Below are 20,669 nucleotides of genomic sequence, written 5' to 3' on the forward strand. Positions count from 1 at the left end.
CAGCCATTGATTTAGTAAAATGTGAAACACCTTCTGTCCGGAGAGCTGCAGCAGTGTACTGAACATGAATCATGTCTTAAACAAATTATGTTATTTGGGATGCTTTTTGTTGCCAAATTATGGCTTTAAAAACAAAGATTGCTGAGCATTATTTCTTCAAATGTAAATATAACTTGTACAATCCCCGCTTTCGGACATGTTTGTGGTGCGTTTGTTGGTTTTCAAGGTGAGTCTATGCACATGTTTACAGTAGCAAGTCATCATGAGTGCAACAGCCTCAATAAAGAAGCAGCCTTATTAAATGTGCATGCTCCAGGTTTAATGAAGGTTTTAGAGTAAGTGCAAACTAACCAGCATCACAGATATATCCTTGAGATATTGTTTGTTTTGATATTCTGGATACAACAGATACCTTTCTATAGATCTATGCTTGTTACTTTGGGACACCTGGTTCAGATCTACAAAGGGTGAGCAAACTGGAGAAGATACATAAATGGGGAGAAGCCTGCGAGCTAGTTCAGGCAGTCAACTCGAGCACCAATCATACATTAACACGTGACGCACCTCGTCCCTCTTACAACCAACCAAACACATTCTCCTAAACATGCCATTCTCCCCAGTGGCGGTTCTAGACCAATTTGACTGGGGGGCCAGTTATTTTCTGAGGGGGGCACAATAAATGCAGGACGAAAAAGAGAACTAGACAGTATGAAGTAATTGCGCATAAGAAAACAATGCAATACAGTTATTGGTATTTGTTTCAGTACACTTATAGTTATTACTGTTAGCTTCAGCTTAAGTTATAGTACAATTTTTGCACTCACACCATATCATATTTATATAAAAATAAAGCCAATGAACATCTCTACTTTACATCTACAATTACACGGATACAATAAATGGTAAATGGACTGTACTTATATAGCGCTTTATCCAGTCTTTAAGACCCCTCAAAGCGCTTTACATACTACATGTCGTTCACCCATTCACACCCATTCATACAGAGCAGTGTATGTTAGGACATGCACTAACATGCATACACATTCACACACCGTTGGCCATGCCATCGGGAGCAACTCAGGGTTAAGTATCTTGCCCCAGTCGACATGTTGACTGCATGGGCTGGGATCGAACCCACAACCTTCTGGTTGAAAGACGACCGTACTCCCTCGCAGCCACAGTCGCCCTGAATAGTTTAACTCACCTTTAATTATCGTGGTAGTCTCTCGAAACGTAGGTTTCAATCAGTCTTTCTTGGATGCAACAGCCTCTGATGATCCGAGATGAAAAGTGTTTGTTTTTCGCGCGCTTCAGCCGAACAGTGAAAGTGAGTGCACCGCTCTAATGGGTCAGACTAGAATGACGAATAACGTTAGTTCCGCCTATTCCGTCATTCAATAAATCGTGTAATAAATCATACATATTTTTCACTTTTCATTTTTAGGGGGGCCACAGGGGGGTCAGAGGTCAGTGTTAGGGGGCACTGGCCCCCCCTGCCCCCCCTAGAACCGCCCCACATACTTTTACTTTTGGTATTTTAAAGGTGGAGTAGGTAATTCACTTCAGAAACACTTGTTATATTCCATGGAATGCTCTTAACATCCCGATAGCAATGAATACATTAAATGCTTTGACAATAAATACATAAAAAATGTCCTCTGTGGAAGCCGTGGCGCTGTAAAAAGCACGACCAATCATCTGAGCCGGCCCGGCTAAAGTAACTGGATGGCCTACCTGCCTGTCAGCCTTCCATCTCGTGCACAAATGTATCTCGTGCCCTCATTGGTCATGTGTGCGTTCGTGTGTGTTGGAGGAGGGGCTCTGTAAGGAAGTCTGAAGGAAGGGGCAGATTTTTTTAGGCTGCGTACTTTCAAATTTTAGCGCACTCAAACTGGTTTCTCCATTCTTACCTACCCTACCTTTAAGTGTATTTTGATGCTAATACTTTTTTACTTTTACTTAAAGGTGGGGTAAGTAAGTTTGAGAAACCGGCTCGAGATACACTTTTTGTTATATTCCATGGAATGCTCTTAACATCCCGATAGCAATGAAGGAGGGGCTCTGTAAGGAAGTGGCAGATTTGTTCCGGCTGTGTATTTTGAAATTCTAGCGCACTCGAGCTGGTTTCTCCAAAATGACCCCACCTTTAAGTAGGATTTTGTTTGCATAACTTTTACTTACTTTATTCTGAAGCGAGGGCATTATTATAATCTGATTTTGAATCTGAGATCTGAATAATTCCTTCTACTTTTAGAATATAAAGAACACACATGCTCTGTGTCCTTATTGGTAGATAATTTGGATACAACTCAGTCAGATATTTATTTTATGATGAGTTGTTTAAACCTGCAGGTGGCAGCAGAGTCTCTTTTATATTGAGTGCTTTGAGTGCCATGGCCTTAACTCTCAGCTTGATTGAAGAAACCAAGAAAGTGTTGATAGTTCTTCGAAATCAAAGTAAAGTTTAGTAACAGATATCTTTTTATTATATAAGAGACGATTGACATGAGCAGGCAGATTTTAAGTTATGTATGATTTTTTTTTAAAAAGAATAAAGTCCCATGATGCTCCAATAAGTAATGCCATTATCTACAGTATTACATATCTTTAAAATATGCAACATGGCGAAAAACTGACCTCAAAACACACTACAAACAAGTAAAACACTTTGGCCATATTGTCTCCTTTTATTTCGTTTTAATAACATGTTTAAGGTTGAATAATTGAAGCACTCTTTACCCTTTTTAAATCCCCTGTAGATACATTTGTGTGTTACCTATGGAGAGCAATTAAAATGAAATGTTACCCAAATCTGGGATATTGTCCAAGCCACCGACTTAAAGTAAAGCAGCATTTAACTGGCAATAATGTGATATAATAAATTAATTGGATGTAAAATCCCAAAAATGTGCCAATGTTTTTGTTATGCCTGGTTTATTCTGAATGTCACATGACTAGTAGCCTTCATTTTTTTTAATGTATTCTGAATATGAAAACAATGTTTAGAATTGCTGCACCTCTTTGGTTTTGCATCACTCATGTAGGAGCATCATATTTCATGTGGTCTGCATCACTGTTTCTAGAAAACCAAAGAGTGTATTTAATAAGCCCGCCCTTACGGATGCTTTATAGAAAATATATGAGATATATATGGGATTGTATACTTGTAAAACATCTCTCCGGTCATGACACATGCTTTGTATTTGAGCTCTTTAGTTCATCAGATAGACCAGTGCTTCTCAAAGTGTGGTCCGCGGACCACTGGTGGTCCCCGAGCGCCCCCTAGTGGTCCGCGAGTATATTGGTAACATTTCACATTTGAAATAAATAAATACATTTAAGTTTTCCACACTCTCGCGGGAATATCTCCGCAATGGAGCGAGGTTAAGTTTAACTTTTGATTGCATGATATAGCCCAGCGCAACACCTTCATCACACATGTTGCCACTTGTTTGTACCATTTTCAGGCGATTTGTAATCTGTTCTAGAAAAACGATGCGATTTTGGACATTTGTGGAGTTAGGTGGTCCGCGAGTGTTTTTTTTATTGGTTAAGTGGTCCTTGGTATGAAAAAGTTTGAGAAACACTGAGATAGACCATCTGACCTCTGACCTTCTGGCAAAATGCAGCTCATCTGGACCTCAGTATTTATAATGGCACACTTTCTTAATGATTGGAAAAGAATTGGAGATGACTTACTCATTTTTGTTGTTTTGCTTATTGGAAAGTGAGGAACTCATTAGCTTTTATTAAAAATTTGAATAACACGTTATTACAACAAAGCAATTAATGTACTATTTTAAACCTACAACCTTTTTCCTACTCAGGTAAACCTCTTGTGCAGCAGCTTTAAAGGGCCAATTTACCGCAAACATATAAATAAAATGTTCAGGTTTAAGGTTCAATCCCCAAGTCCTGCGGTGGAAGTGTCCTTGTGCAAGACAAATTTGCTCCTGATGGAATAGACAAGAGTGTATGTGTGTGTGGGAATGCTAATGTAGAGGCTAGCTTGTGTGCTAGCCTCTACCATCAGTGTAGGAATGTGTGTGTGTTAATGGATGAAATAAAACTGCTTCGCGCAAGCGCTTTGTCAAAGTCCATTGAGTTTAATCTAATGATACATGTTTGTGGTTTATTTCTCCAGGTTTGACATACTTGACTGAGATTTCTACCTCTAGGCCAAAACAAAAGGCCTTTTTTTTTACTGAACGCATTTGTACATGTCCCATTAGGTGAAGCACAGGTGTAATATAATATATGAAATGAATACAGGCTCACTGTCTAACTGTCACGTCTAAATGTGGAGCTGGGTCAATGAATGTGAGGGTTTTACGCATCACTGAGAATAACGCACTTCTCTCTATGTCAAAGTAGTTTGTACAACAACGTGCGTGCTCCAAAATATACAATATATCCTGTTTGGGATCAGCTCCATTTCTGTTTTCGATCCAAAACAACCCGTTGAGAAAGAGTTCAAACTGAAACTGTGCATGTCCCAGACAGGGCTGACCTGCGGTAACAGAAACGGTTCCTTCAAAAACAGACAAACTTCATTCTGCGAAGGATTGCCATTTCAGTTACACCTCGGACGTTTCCCATGAGAAGCGGCTGGGGTTCTGGCCTCCAAGTATTGGGGAACCGGTCTTTCTTTACGCAACCTTGACTTGTGGTGGGATTCCCCCCGGCTTAGTGCTGGGACATCTGCCGGAAGGAGGCCAGCCACAGTGGTGATGTGCAGCCTGAAGTCAGGTTGTGTGCAGCAGCAGCACGAAGCCACAGGGCCCGCCTGCACGCAACCGCCGGCCAGGACCTCAACAGTCTGCTCACACCACACACACACCACACACACACACACACACACACACACACACACACACCACAACACACACACACACACCACACACACACACACACACACACACACACACACACACACACACCACACACACACACACACACACACACACACACACCACACACACACACACACACACACACACACACCACACACACACACACACACACCACACACACACACACACACACACACACACACACACACCACACACACACACACACACACACACACACACACACACACACACACACACACACACACACACAGTATCATAACCCCGACCTGCCATCAGCACTGCAGCCCGAGAGCAGACGCATTATTTTCCTTAAAACAGAAATGCATTTGAAGTGCCTCGCGGGCTGGCTATCTTTCATCCTACATGCATTGGATACATTGATTATGAGAATTATGATCCACCTCAAGAAACAAAAATCAATTCAGGTTTGCATACGCAGTATCGGTCAATGCATACATAATTGCATGCGTACATGTATGTTTATACAGTACACACTATAAACTCTTTAAAGGGGATTATATGGAGATGCTGCATAAAATGATTTCCACGTCAGGACAGAAGGTCTGGAGTTTGGACAAACCAGTCTCATACATGATTAGACTTCAGCCTCTGTATAACCGGAAATTGTTGTATGATTGATTTTCCTACAAATCTCCAAAAGGAAATCGAACGTTTCATCTCAACTTTAAGGACACAGCTGAACCACTACAGCACATGGATAACATGAGGGTTATTTTACACAGCACAAGAGAACAGATGGCCGAAGAGAATATATATAAATATATATTTTCTCTACGGCCATAGTCTCCCAATTTTATGAAGGTGCAAGAATACATTGTGGACAGAAGTGGAAGAAGTACTCAGAGCTTGTACTTGAGTAAAAGTAGAAGTACCAGAGTGTAGGAATACTCTGTTACAACTAAAAGTCCTGCATTCAAAATGTTACTCAAGTAAAAGTAGAAAAATACCAATACCAACCAAAATGACCAACAGTAAAAGTAGTCATTGTGCAGATTGGTCCATTTCAGAATGATATATGTTTTATAATTATTGATGCATTAAGTGTTATCAGAGAGTGTGTGTGTGTTGATTTGAGGTTAAGGATGATGTGAGCTGGGGAAACATTGACCTCTGTGTGAAGGACATTTAAAACCAGTGCTAGTGAATTGTCAGTTTCCAACACAATGTTCTTTTTCTACTTAAAAAAATGAACTTACGATTCAGGCTTGAACTTCAAAACTAAATCGACATCCCTTATAATTAAACATCCGTAATTGTATTGCTTTAACAGTGCTGAGTTATCCGTTTCCACCATCTTCTATCTGTATTTAATGTGAGGGATTCAAATCACAACAAGTCCCAAAATAATGTGTTGTCAATCTCATGTCATTATGTTGCTCAAAAACATCAAATGAGAATGATTTCAGTGTGACACAAGTTTTATTTACATCACATATCATCTACACAGAGGCTGATTCATTCATCGACACTTTGATAAAAGAAGTTGGCTCTTAAAATAACAAGAATATAAAATACGTCTTGGGGAAAAAATCTCAAGGTCCACTTACTAGCTTTAAACCAGATGTAATGCAGATGATTTCAGTACAAGCATCCATTCTACTGAAAGAGCAGCTTGCACACCTCACAGTGTGTCGGTGGACCTGGAGCTTTTTAAATCGTACTTATTTTCCAAAGTAGTATCATGTGTCATATTTAGGATAACCAACATTTCAGGTTTATGTCACAGACTGAAAGCTAAGTTTTAATTATTTAACCAATTATCTGAATTATTTCTAACGAACTCATTAGTACTACACACTAGGCCCATGTGTCAGTGATATATATATATATATAAACACCTTTCATTTTCAGCCAATGCATCATGGGTCACACTGGGGTTTTTGTTACTACAGCAACAGGCACTAAAGAAATCCAAACATTGCAAATCCTATATTGCTCCATCTGGACAGAGTTGAAGTTAGTTATATTTCATGCAGAAACCTGTGGTGTTATATAGTGTTTTGAACACAGTTATACATTTCTATTTAAGTAAAAAAATCTATAACCTAGAAATGTAAATGGCTCTTTAATTGGTTCATTAGTCAGAGAGGTTAGGGACCACCTGTCCGTCACAGTGCACAGAGGAATAACCGTATGAAGTCATGTTTTGGATTAGTTAGGTACATTTTGTGAGCAGGGGCCAATGATTGGTTAGTTTGCCTGGTTGTATTGGACACACCCAGCGTTACACCTGAGCCATGGATCAGGAACCAGGAGGGGCCCCTGAAGGACCCCTGAAGGGCCGCTGATGCCCTGCAGGCAGTCTCTGAGTCCTGCACAGGCTAATGTGCTGACAGGTTCACCCATAAATGTGTTGGAAGCAGTGGAGTAGGAGGAGATCCGGATGCAGCACTTTGTGTTCGTTCTGGAGGCAGAGAGGCTTCACTCGCCCTTGAATTGAGGACGCCTCTTCTCCCTGAAGGCAGCCAGACCCTCCAGACGGTCTTTGGTGGGGATCACCTTAAAGACAACACACGTGTAAGTATGACAAAAACGCAGCTCTGAAGCATTTTTTCCAATTCTGGGAGAGACCCCTTATATTTTATACTGATGACGGTAGACTAAATACAAAAAGCCCCTGACAGTAGAATACAACACATTTCAACAAATGACCACTCCTCTCTGGAAGGCCCAGTCCTGTTGATGGACAGGAAAAGTGACGATTTTGCTTCAAATAAGACAAACCATTGTAAGTGTTGATGCATAAGTTCAAAATATCCTCATGTCATTATTATATTTTTTATTTTAAGACTTGGTACAAGCTTATTTTGTGACGGAATACTTTTTTTTTTTTCTGTGTATGTGTAGCGAGCCGATTGGCCGATGCAGAGTGAGACTGCCAACCAAATGAATACTTCATACAGCATGGTACATTATTGTGTATTACTCACCTGGGCGTAGCATGCTTCTTCAATGGCGAGACCTGTTAATAAATCCACCTGGAAGAGAGTGGCATCTCTTAGTGAATGTTCACACTGCAGCTCAATAGTATTCTTTTCTTCTCACGTCTTCATTTTTTAACTCGGGCTCCCAAAAGAATGAGGTGAGATTATTACGACATAATATTAAAAAGGGTAGGGGGGGGGTAACATGGCAGCAGGTAGGGGGAGATTTACAGGATTCCCCAATGCTTTGACTTCATTTTCACAACAGAGCTTTAACATGCATGACTGTTCCTGCAAAGAGCCCGCTGACTTTCTAAGGTCTTACAATAAACACAACAAGCTATACTTAAATACCAAGTACAAAGCCATGTGTATGCTCAACGTATTAATACAGCCACATTTTAGCACAACCAATTCAATAAATATGTTCAGGCCATGTGATGATGAAACCCTAAAAGAGTCAAAGCAGAAGTAATAAGAGACCTCTGAGACTTACCTCTATCCCCTGGTTGATCGCCAGTTTTGCCATCCTTACTGCAATTGGACCCTGAGGAACCAAATTACAAAGAAAGTGACTTTTTAAAAAGGTCAAAAGGTTTTATAAATTGCTGTGTTTGATGTAATTGTCAATTGTTTTGAAGTAGAATATTATTCCGTACCTAAAATCGATAAAATGTGAGTATTTCGTCATGACATTCATCCCCAAATTAGCATTTTGTTATTGCCTCTGTGTATAATCCACGCATTCATCACCAGTAGATTAGATAACTGTCATGTGCTTCCCAGGCATCAGTAAAAAAATAACTACTATTTATTAGGGATGTAACGATACCAAAAACTCACGGTACGATAATATCGCGATAAAAAGTCTACGGTACGATATTTTTTTTCCTTTATTAAATAATAAATCTGATTCGTACAGCATTTTAGTAGATAGTAGTATTTTAAAGTGTCAATAATATAATAATCAGACCCTGCAATAGAATAACTCAAGTTTCACTTTAGTTTTTCAAGTAACTCAACTCTCACTCACTCACTCAGCGTCATCAAGGTTATCTTTTAGGAATATGAGCATGTCCACATTTCCAGGTAGAAGCTGGGATGTTTGGGCGTTTACAAAATCCCCTGCTGTGGAAAAAACTCTCTTGCTTGGTACTGATGTTGCTGGGACAGAGAGGTATGCTTTGGCCATGGGTGACAGCAGTGGGTCAAACTGTGCATTGTCTCTCCACCTCTTCAAAAACAATACAGTTTTGGCCAAGAAGGTGAGTCTTATTGACAGGGCGAGATATAAATATACTGTTGGTACTTGTCAATGTCTCTAGGTATGTACATGTAGCGCTGTAAATACGATGTCCTTTTGTGTTCTGTTGTTTTATGTTCATGTTGTAACCTACTTGCTGCCATGTTGGACAGGTCTCCCTTGAAAAAGAGATCGATGATCTTAATGGGACCAACTGGTTGAATAAAGGTTTAAAAAAATTTTTTTTAAATATATATATATATATATAAAAAAATTAAAATTAAATCGCAGTAGATTTTGTCAGTCTCACGACGGTATTGAGATATTTATTTAGCGCGATATTCGATATATCGTTACATCCCTACTATTTATTATTATTATAATTCCTTGGTAAAGAGGTCAGAGATGTTCTCTTGTGTTACCTGAGGGTTGATCTCGCGGGCCAGCTCCAGAGCCCTCAGGTAGGCGGCGTCTCCCACCTTGTTCTGCTCCACAGAGTGATTGGCGAGGCCCAGGCGACACGCCTCGGCTCCGTCCACCACCCGCGCCGCGAAGATCAGCTCCTTCGCCAGAGAGACCCCGATGGCCCGGGGGAGACGCTGCGTCCCGCCTGCATGGGACGGACAGGGGATCAGAAAAACTAGTTCCACACTGTAGCCCAAAATCACCTCTAAAAATAAAAGATATGATGAATATTCAACTCTTTTGCCAAACCATTGTAGAATGGAAATCAGAAATCGTATATTTGTCCCACAGTCGGGACATTTACAGTGTTACAGCAAAGGGACAGTGCAGATAAAAAGGTTACATTTTCATACACTTTTTCACCAATGATTTTCAATGACTTCTCCATGATCTTTACCTAATTTTCCATGACCAAAAACATTACTCTTTCTCAGCGGTACCACTGAACATTTTATATTTTAACATGGTCTGCATATGAAACATGTTGTGCCTATCTAAAACAAATCAAATAGGCTTACTAGCTTCTACACGCTAAAGCAACTAAAATCTCTCACCAGCAAAATACCTTGTCAGTTAAATGCCATTTTACGTTTCATTACTATACGATACAGTATGTATTATCATTATAGTATTACTATTTTGGCGATTAGATAAAATATAAATTATATTTGATGCAACTTTAGTTACATTTCCATGACTTTGGGAAAAATATTGTTTTCCATAACTTTTCCAGGGCCTGGAATTTGTATTTAAAATTTCCATGACTTTTCCAGGTTTTTAATGACCGTAAGAAGAACCCTGTTAAATGCAATAATAATCATTTAAAAAAAGCACAAATCAATGAAAAAAAGAAAAGAATGTATAACAATGTGTTGCAGCATTATAAAAGTGCATGAACATATAAAGTAGGTGAGGTACCATAAATCTGTACAAAAGTGAATATTATAATCAGTGGTATTGCACAACCGTTTTTATAGCATATAAGATTATCGGGTTGGCCTGCTAGTAAATGCTTCATGGCTTTTTGTATAAAGTTGCTGCCTTTGTAATCACAATGTCTGTTTCAAGTCTGACAAAAGAACGGTGTGTACTGTCACTCTTAAACAAAAATGCCTTAAATATAAGAAATTAGGGCTGCTCAATTAATCGTATTTTAATCGCAATTACGATTATGGCTTGCAACGATTATGAAAACAACGTAATCGAAATAAAACGATTATTTTTTTGTTATTATTACTTTTTCAGTTGAATTCACTTAAAGTTCAGGGTAATCAACTGTTAAAAACATACTGTTAACACTTTGTTCTCCAATAAATTGATGTTTTCAAAGTAAATGGATAATCGTTTTTAATAATCGTGATATCAATTATTGACCCATTTAATCGAGATTATGATTTTTGCCATAATCGAGCAGCCCTATAAGAAATGTAAAAGAAACAGAAGAGAAATACAGCCTACATGAGTTCCTGTAAATCATTCATCCTGAAGGAACAATCCCTTAGTTAGACTTTGGCCTTAAAGGGGAGCCATAATGCGAAATGCACTTCTTGATGTCTTTTATACATAAACATGTGTCCCCGGTGTGTCAGGGAACTCACGCAGCGTCAGAAAATAAAACCCTCTCTCTTTTCCTCCGTACCCAAATCTCTAAAAACGGGGGAACAACGGAGCTGATCCAGATTTGCGTCCGATATGACGTAATATCTGAAATGTGGACCCACGGCCCAATCAGAAACGTTGCTATCAGAAACAATGCCCGACTGTTTTGGACGTAATATGGTCGGTGTTTACATTAGCATCGCTAACACTCAGAGCTAACCTGTACTGGAGAGCATGTGTATGAAGAAGCAGGAAGTAAAAAGGAACTCACCTTGTGGTATAACCGGCAAGAGAGAAAGCCTTTGAGCTCCAAACTGTTTCAGAGAGAATCCTTGATAATCCATGATATGGCGTTTCATCACGGCAGCATTTAGTTTAGACAGTAGCTGCCGGGTCCCGCATGAGCTCAGACCCCTCCATTTTTATTTTTTGTCAATTTAAAAAAATATATTTTAAAGCTTTATACCCCAAATCAGCACTTTTGAAACAGGAAGTGAAAGAGAGGGATATGAGGCATGGCTAGAATGGGTGATCAGTTTGGTATTTTGAGCAAAACACTTCATAGACATGTTTTTTATATATTTTTTTTATATATCTGAAACCTATGCTATTGCCTAAAAATAGCATGATAGGTGACCTTTAAATTATAATATCTATAGCAGGCCTCATGGCACATTAAGAAAACATATAATCATGCATTCTCTTTTTAAATTGTTTCTAAATCCCAACGTTTTAAAAAATATCTCCAACTCGTTGCAGCCCATGAAGGGTAGTTGGTGCAGACAACAGAAAGTGATTTACTGGAAATTAGGAAATAAAGAGAATCCAGTCTTACCTGCTCCAGGAATAATCGCAAGCTTGGTCTCAACCAGACCCAATTTCGCAGTATTAGCTAGAGGGAACAAAGTGAAGAATTAGCACTCGCACATAATATGTAACACGTATGAGTTTTTCAGTCTGTGGCTATAAGTATGGTTTTATTGTCTCGTTGTTGTTTTGTCTAAATATATTCATGTTATTAATGTTATGTTGTTTTTAAATGTGCTATATACATAAAGTTGGATTGGATAATCTGTTGCTATATACAATGACAAAAAAACTATTAGATGAATTAATATTTTTCAGTAACAGTTAAATAACATGCATGCTCACAGTAGCTGACTCTACTGTCTGACAAGTCAATCATACGCTTGTTTTGATTGATCACAATCGACAGTGTTTTGCACACAGACCAGAGGCACTCATCTGAACAGAGAGAAATGAGTTCCATTGAGTCTTACAGGTTATTCTGATGTCACAGGCAAGCGCCATTTCCAAGCCTCCTCCTAAGGCGGCTCCATCGATCGCAGCGATCGTTGGGACTGGCAGGTTACCTGTAAGAGAAAATACAGTAATGGCGCGTTTCCACTGCAGCGGGTAGCTCGCTTTAAGCGTGCCGAGCCGTGCCCGTTTTTGGTTGCGTTTCCACTTGGCCTAGTACCGGCTAGCGGGTCCTAATTCACAATTTTTCTGGCCCCATAAAATCGTGGTTCTAGAGCCAGGAACAACCAGGCTGAGTCGGGCTGAGTATGCTAAACTAGAGAGAGAATCGCTGGCAAGGGGGCTACAACTACAACAAGATGAACATATTTGACCGTGATTTAATTGTAATACACGTTTCAAAATGATGCCGAAGTAACAACATACTGATACCGGTTAGTAAAAACCATGAATTAATGCTTTGACAAGTCTGCAGACAGACGGCAGGCGAAAAACCCTTTTAAAATGCGTGTTTTATAAATGGAGCTTGGCTAAGCTAACGTTATATCTGCTCCGACCGTCCACACTCACAACAACGGCCTATCCAGACATAAATAAACCAGCGACTGTATTCGCCATGACACAGGCAGTCTGTGGTTTGTACTTGTTTAACTTTTGTCTAGTTTCTGAACAGATATGAGGAGCTGTGAGCTCTGAGTGCTAAGAGCTAACGGCTGTGTTGTTTTTCTGGGGCTCTCATTGAAGATGACGTCACGGCTCCGCCTACACTGCGTTACTATAGTAACGACCCCAGTTCCTAAACTGTAATGGAAGCGCAGTTTTAACCAACTAAAGGGCTATGGCAAGGTTTTGATTTAGAAAGGAATGACAGGAAGAAACAATGAAATTAGCTAGTGACAATTTGTAAGACGAACTCCTGTTTCACTTGGGCTTAGTTTCATTTACATAAATATTTGTATCCAAATGTTCCCCCGAAGTGCCCAAACTTTAAAATCCAAACTGTGATGTGTTTCCAGCTTTTTGGAAGTTGAGAAGATGGAAAGTGCTTAAAACATGATCACTAAAGTGCATTATAGTTCCTTATTAATAATCAAGGTACTCACTATGAAGTTGAATTAGTCTGCTCTGAGCTGTGACGACTTGTGTGAACAATTAAGGAAAGCTTGTTCATTTCTATTTCTAACCAATCAGAGCAGACTGGGCTCTGGTTTCAGACAGAGGGTGAAAAGAGGTGCTGCAGCACAGGCAGTATGAGACAAATAAAGAGCTTTTTGAACATTAAAGCATGGAGACATGTCACATGAAAATTAGCTAAATAAAAACTTTCAATTGAAACATGATATGAAAATTCTGTAGGATCTGCAACTCAAAAAACGCCATTATTACTGAATTATAAAGTGTGGTATGAACATGCATCCCAGTTCACTGAACACATCCTCCTCTGTGGTCCGTACCCAGCTCTGTGATCAGCGCTCTGGCTTTGGACACAAACGGTCCCACTTCACTCTGCTGCATCTTGGCTCTCTCCTTCAGATCTGCACCTGCACACAGAGATCAGAGAGAGGCATGAAGGGCGGACCATCACTATGTGCAAAAACAGGAAGACACAATTCCCTGTACTTGGTCCAAGGGTCAGAATAATATCCCCTAGATTACTTAGAGTCAGGTCATAAAGCCGTCCGATGCAATAAACAAAGAGTACCTGCACAAAAGATCCCAGGAACCAGACTGCAGATGATGACGCTGCGCACCTTGCTATTCTTCCTGATATCCTCCACAGCCTCAAGCATCTGGAAGACCAAAGCAACAGATACAGTCTCAAATGGTCTGAGGATTTAAATGTGAAACCCACTGTATTAACAAACAAAAGCACCGATAAACTTGAGCATATTGATAGTAATCACAAGTAATGCAAGAGAACAGAAAAAACCTTGAGATCTAACTTAACTAAAGCTTCTCTGGGCGCCACACACACACACACACACACACACACACACACACACACACACACACACACACACACACACACACACACCACACACACACACACACACACACACACACACACACACACACACACACACACACACCCACACACACACACACACACACACACACACACACACACACCACACACACACACACACACCACACAACACACACACACACACACACACACACACACACACACACACACACACACACACACACACACACACACACACACACACACACACACACACACACACACACACACACACACACACACACACACACACACACACACACACACACACACACACACACACACACACACACACACACACACACTACACACACACACACACACACACACACACACCACACACACACACACACACACACGTACGAACACACACACACACACACACACCACACACACACACACACACACACACACACACACACACACACACACACACACACACACACACACACACACGATTTAAAAGAAAAAGCCTGTTGGTTAATCCATTAGATCTTGGTTAAATATATATGTTACATTAGTAAACTGTTAAAGAGCAATACATACCATATTGACCAGATTCTTGCTAATGGCATTTTTTGCTTTTGGTCGATTTATCCCAACGACAACAATACCTGAAAGACAGATAGACATTACGCTGATTAGTAATTACACACAGAGGTAAAAACAACATAATGAAGAGCAGCATGTCGTCAAAAGAAAAAGGACACAAATCAAGGAATTCTCTTTTTTTGTACCAGCAGGTCGTTTGCTATTTTGAGTTCTTCATAGTCGATTGCACTTATTGTAAGTTGCCTTGGATCAAAGCATCATAAATGAAATATAATAGTATACCATACAGTATGGTATACTATTATATTTCATTTATGTTGAAGTGCTGGAATTGGGCCGGTACTCACCGGTACGCAGTACTCACCGGTACGCAGTACCGGCACTTCTGGTTCTGACCCATGGAGTACCGGCACTTCTTGCTCAGTACCGGCATGCTGGCGGTACTCCGGTACTCATGCACCGTGCCAGTACTCAACACTCTCCCGCCGTTCTTATTATACATCCATATATATATATATACAGCCGCCCGGTACTCAGTAGATGCGTCGTGAGGTGCCGAACGGACATTCTCATCGCTCTAACCGCTGGAGTTTCACAGCGGCTGTCAGCTGTTTACTCCTGTCATTCAAACAGAACGTGCTGGAGAGGGGGCGGGGCTTATCTTCTCCATGTAAATACTGTGGTGGAAACGACTATGTCAAAATTAACCTATTTGACCGTGATTTAATAGTAATACACGTTTCAAAATAATAATAATAATAATAATGCCGAAGTAACAACATACTGAAAACTGTTAGTAAAACCATGTTTTAATGCTTTACAATTTACATACCTAGATGCACGTGTGTTGTGTTTATGCAGTGCAACTCCCACCCAGTGGGTGGCTATGTAGAGTGATAGAACAGAGCAGGCACGCCCCCGAGAGAAGGAAAGCAAGTCACGTCACAAATTAGCATTTCTAAAATGTTAGCGTGGATTAATAAAAGTGCAAAAAGACAGCGGTTGTCGCCGGAAGAAACTTCAAATACAGAGAATGCTGTGCCTGTGTTGGAAATTGTGTCTGATGGGGAGCTTTCTTTGGTTGATCCTCCTGCTCCAAGTTCTAGTGCATTAGCATTAGCACTAGCTCCGCCGCCTCCTCCAGAGCCTCTAACGTTAGCTGCTGCTGGCGCAACTGCCACCACCAACACCGGGCAAAGCGATGCACCTGACTGCTGGACAACGGACCAGGTGCAATATTTTTGCAAGATCAATGCATGGCTCCTTCTTAAAGATAAGAAGCTAGGATGTCGGATATGCAGAGATGTCAAATCTTTGGGAATACACACTGGACAAGGACTGAAACTGTCAACTGAATGGGGTGAGTGTGCAGTGTCTCATTTCGGTGTTGACAAGGGCAAACAACAAGCTAGCCTGAGAAAAAAAATCAAAGAACATAAAGAATCACAAGCCCATGTAAAAGCTGCTGACATCCTTACATCTGCTTCACGTGAAACTATTCAACATCAAGTGCAGTCTATGCATAAATCTGAATTAGACACCACTATCAGAGTTTTTCGAACGGCATATAAAATTGGCAAACATAGCCGGCCATTCACAGACATGCCAATTGATTTGAATGTACAGAAACTGAATGGGCTGAACGTGGGCAGGGTTTTGCACTCCAATAAAACCTATGGCGAAATCATCGACCACATAGCTCATGAGCTGAAGAAAAAAATGGCAAAAGACATTACAGAAAACCAAAGAAAACTCTGTGTTTTGGTCGATGAATCTACCACTATTAGTGGTAAAACGGTGCTTGTTGTGTGTCTACGCTCAGCATTAGTTGATGCTGAGCCCGAAACGTTTTTTTGGGAGCTGATCGAGTTGGATGGAACAACGGCTGATGACATCACAAAGGCGTTAATGGAGTGTCTTGGAAGAGATTTTAACGAGGACTTTTTAGGTCAGTGTTTCGTTTCTTTTGCATGTGATGGGGCTTCAGTAGGGAAGAGAACAGGCGTTGCTACCCAGTTGTGTAGTAAATTCCCAAGCCTGTTTGTGTGGCACTGCTCCAATCATCATCTAGAGCTGGCAGTTGGGGATGTGGTCAAGGAGGTCTCAGGGCTCAATCATTTCCAGATCTTTTTTGACAAATTCTATTCCTTGTTCCATGCCTCCCCCAAAAATCAGAGGCAGTTAGCGCAGTGTGCGCAAGCAGTCGGACAGCGTCTCCTGGTGATAGGGCGTGTTTTGTCCATCCGCTGGGTGGCTTCAAGTGAAAGGAGCGTCAGAGCAGTCTGGGAAAACTACCGAGTGCTTCATGATCACTTCACAAATGCTGCAAACGACACGAGCAGGGATTCCAGAGACAGAGCAAAGTACAAGGGCCTGGATGATGTGCTCACATCCGCAACGTTTGTCAGCAATCTGGGACTGATGTACGATGCGCTCACAGAGCTCAGCGACCTCTCTCGGCAACTCCAAAAAAGAGAGATGACACTGCCTACAGCAGATAGGCTCTTAACTCGAGAAATACGAGTTTTTGAATCCATGGTCACCATGCCTGGCCCACACATGACTACAGTTCATACAGCTAGCTGAGAAGTCCTTCAAGGGTGTTGCCCTGCGTGAGAATGGCAGGCTTGTACAGATTCATGCAGGTCAGTTTTTCCGCAGTATGGTAGAGAATCTGAGACACAGAATGACTTCCACAACCTCCTCTCATGTCAGCACAAGAGAAATCCCATTACATGGCCGGGAGGCCCGGGACAATCAGCTAATCCAGGACATGAAAGTTATCCATCCTGGAAGTTGGCCTGAAGAGGAGTTAGACGTACAGTATGGGGACGTAGAGGTGCTACGTTTGTGCGAAGTGCTGAAAGTGGAGAGAAGAGAGACTGTTCAGGGCTTTCGCGAATACAAGGAAACCAGGGCATCCCGTACACCTGCTGCCATGGAGCCTCTACTGAAAGCAGTCCGAACCATCGCTGTCTCCACTAGTGAGTGTGAGCGGGCATTCAGCTGCATGAACGATATCCTTACTGCAAAAAGGAATGCTCTCTCTGTCAGCCGACTGTCCAGCCTGGTTTTCATTAAATGTAATGGACCATCACTAGGACAGTTCAATCCGGAACAGTATGTGAGGTCCTGGCTGGCAAAGGGAAGGAGAAGTGCTGATGAAAGAGCCTGTCCAGCTCCAGCCCCTGATACTGATGTCCCCAAGGCCTTCTGGAGCCTTTTCTAACAATGTGAAGTATATTGCAAAGCAGCTCACCCAGTGAGAAGACTTTTGGCATAATGTGCCGATTTGTACAGATCCTGGAGATAGAAGGACTTCAGACCAACCAGGGAGTTATCTGATCAGCTTGGTGTTCAATGTAACTCTTTACCATGGCTCAGACTTTGTTACTTGCAGTTACAGTTTCTCATTTTAGATTGTGCAAATTTAGCATTTGTTTTTACATGTTCTTTGTTCATGCTCTTTATCATTTTTCTGAGTTGGAAAGTTAGATTGCATCATAGTTTACTTTATACATATTTGTATTCTTCAGTGGTGAAGTATATTGCAAAGCAGCTCAGCCATGTGAGAAGACTTTTGGCACTTTTTCGTTTTTCGTTTTCTGAGTTGGAAAGTTAGATTGCATTCAAAATGTACAGAAATACTTAATTTTGTTAAAGCTTTTATAAAAAATGCTTCTGACCAGAGCTTTGTTTCCTTGTCATTAATGTTGAACACCACCAGAGGGGCTCTCACCTGAAAGGTCTCTGCTTCATGTGTCTTCAGCAGAAGATCTAGACTTTGATTGCTATATTTTCAGTTAATATTGACCTTACTGAGCTTTAGCCATATCCGCTGCCTATCATAAAAAATGTTAAGTACAGTGAACCTTTCTAAAATATACAGTAGTAAAGAGACAAACCCACCAGCATTATAGTAGCCAAATTCTTGTTTGTGGCATATATAAAATTGACTTGAAAAAGTTGCTGATTTTAGAGTACTGGCACCTTTTTCATTCCAATTCAAGCACTGACCATACTGATATAAGAGCTGAAGACGTCAATAAAACACATTTTTAGACCATATCTGCTCATTTAAAGCTCACAGAGACATCGATATGTTTCCCCAAATGTACAATTAGTTCCCATTGAGGGAAAGTGGTCTATTAATGGGACTATGAAGAGGCAGAGAAGTATTTATAAAACTTTTTGGTGTGGGTTACTTCGACCATAAAGCCCTCAAGCTAAAAAAAAAAAGATACGTTATTGTCTTGTCCGGTTTGGCTTGTTTTGGTTTATTTATGTATTTTGTGTGTATGCACCTGAACCTTTCAGTTCATTGGAATATTTAAAAGACATTATATGGTTTTTTGTCTTTGTCCTTCCTTCCTTCCTGTAGATGTCAGTCTCTAAAACCACCACGGCCCCTGGTAGACCCCCACCACACATACAACAACAAAGACTATAACACCTGTGTTGTGCAATACTACTTGTTATATCCAATAATACTTATGTGAAATATATATACAGTATAAACCGCTTCATTCATATTATATTATTGCTGGCCCCCCACTTAGTTACACTTACAATTCAATTCATCTTCTGTAATAAATCTGTAAATTGTAAATATTGTAACTCCTACTTTTATCTTATATTTCTATGCTTAATTAATATTAAGCTATGTTTGAGTGGGACGAATAAAGGTTTTCTGATTCTGATTTTGTATGTGAATGTTTGGCTGCCTGTGACGTACACAGATGACGTCATCGCGTACACTCTACTTTGCTGTCAGACACCGGAATGGCTCCTTCGTGGCTCATTGTGGCTCTAAAAACCGTTTCACCGTCGATTACTAATACCGTTTGCTGTAACTCTTAACGGGACTAAGCATTTACAGTGGACCGGGCAGAGTGACTCTGCGAGCGGACTTACCGGAGTCCTCTCCCTCCAGGTGCCTCACTAGGAGGTCCTCCTTCGGGTCCGAGCTGTAGTGTCGTGTCCCCGGGAGAGAAGAGAGCCAGCCGGTACCGGAGCAGACATGTGTTCTGCAGCCGGAGGAGGCTCCTACCAGCCGGCACACACCTTGCAGCAGGGCTCGGTGTCCTGCTTGCACCGCCATGCTGAAGAAGAGCTGCAGTGTTGTGTTTGACTTTCAACTTTGACACAGTCACGTGGTGGCGTCACGTGACAGGGAGTCTGTAGCGTGGTGAAAAACGGCTGAATAAAGGAAGAAAATGCATTTCAAATTATAAGATTAGGTTAATCACATATTTTGTAAGGGATTTGAGTAATATATAAGAATATCTATGGTAAATATCTAGGCCATACACTTATATCTAATTACAAGTACAAGTGTATTGCATACGTGCAGAGGGGGGAAAAGTATTCAGATTCTTTACTGGAGTACTAATACAGCACTGTGAAAATACTAAATGTCAAAAGTATAGTACTGCATGGAGAATGTTACTTAAGTTACAGTATTTAAATACTCTGAAGAAAATGTACTTTAAGTATTAGGAGTAAAAGTACTCATTGCAGAAAATACATTTGAATATTTTAAAGCAAAAGCAGCACATCTTCCTATTTAAGAAGCTGGATGGTGAAATATATTTTTGAACAGAACATCTTGATATCTTGAATGTTAATATAGTTGTTTTATCTATACCAAATAATCTTATTTTAAAGTTTGGTGGGTCAAAATCTGAATAAATAAAGTACAACAT

General features: G+C 40.6%; 1 protein-coding gene across 1 annotated transcript; it reads right to left on the bottom strand.

Annotated features, from left to right (window-relative positions):
- Window positions 1–6,295: 6,295 nt before the first annotated feature.
- auh (AU RNA binding protein/enoyl-CoA hydratase) lies at window positions 6,296–20,147 on the bottom strand. Its single transcript, XM_034239870.1, has 10 exons — window positions 19,879–20,147; window positions 14,959–15,026; window positions 14,089–14,176; window positions 13,841–13,927; window positions 12,407–12,499; window positions 11,962–12,018; window positions 9,485–9,672; window positions 8,316–8,366; window positions 7,826–7,873; window positions 6,296–7,394 (listed from the first exon to the last, which is right to left on the bottom strand). Exons 1-10 carry the CDS (start codon window positions 20,063–20,065, stop codon window positions 7,317–7,319), a joined length of 945 nt encoding a protein of 314 aa, XP_034095761.1. The 5' UTR covers window positions 20,066–20,147; the 3' UTR covers window positions 6,296–7,316.
- Window positions 20,148–20,669: the final 522 nt, after the last annotated feature.

The sequence above is a fragment of the Gymnodraco acuticeps genome, unplaced genomic scaffold (assembly GCF_902827175.1).
Source record: "Gymnodraco acuticeps unplaced genomic scaffold, fGymAcu1.1, whole genome shotgun sequence".
NCBI classification, from domain to species: domain Eukaryota; kingdom Metazoa; phylum Chordata; class Actinopteri; order Perciformes; family Bathydraconidae; genus Gymnodraco; species Gymnodraco acuticeps.

Coding starts and splice junctions, on each gene's coding strand:
- auh (XM_034239870.1), bottom strand. CDS start 20,065: ATGGCGGTGCAAGCAGGACACCGAGCCCTGCTGCAAGGTGTGTGCCGG. Junction 12,019..12,406: donor CTGTGACATCAGAATAACCT/GTAAGACTCAAT, acceptor TGTTCCCTCTAG/CTAATACTGCGAAATTGGGT. Junction 9,673..11,961: donor TGCGATTATTCCTGGAGCAG/GTAAGACTGGAT, acceptor CGTCCCATGCAG/GCGGGACGCAGCGTCTCCCC.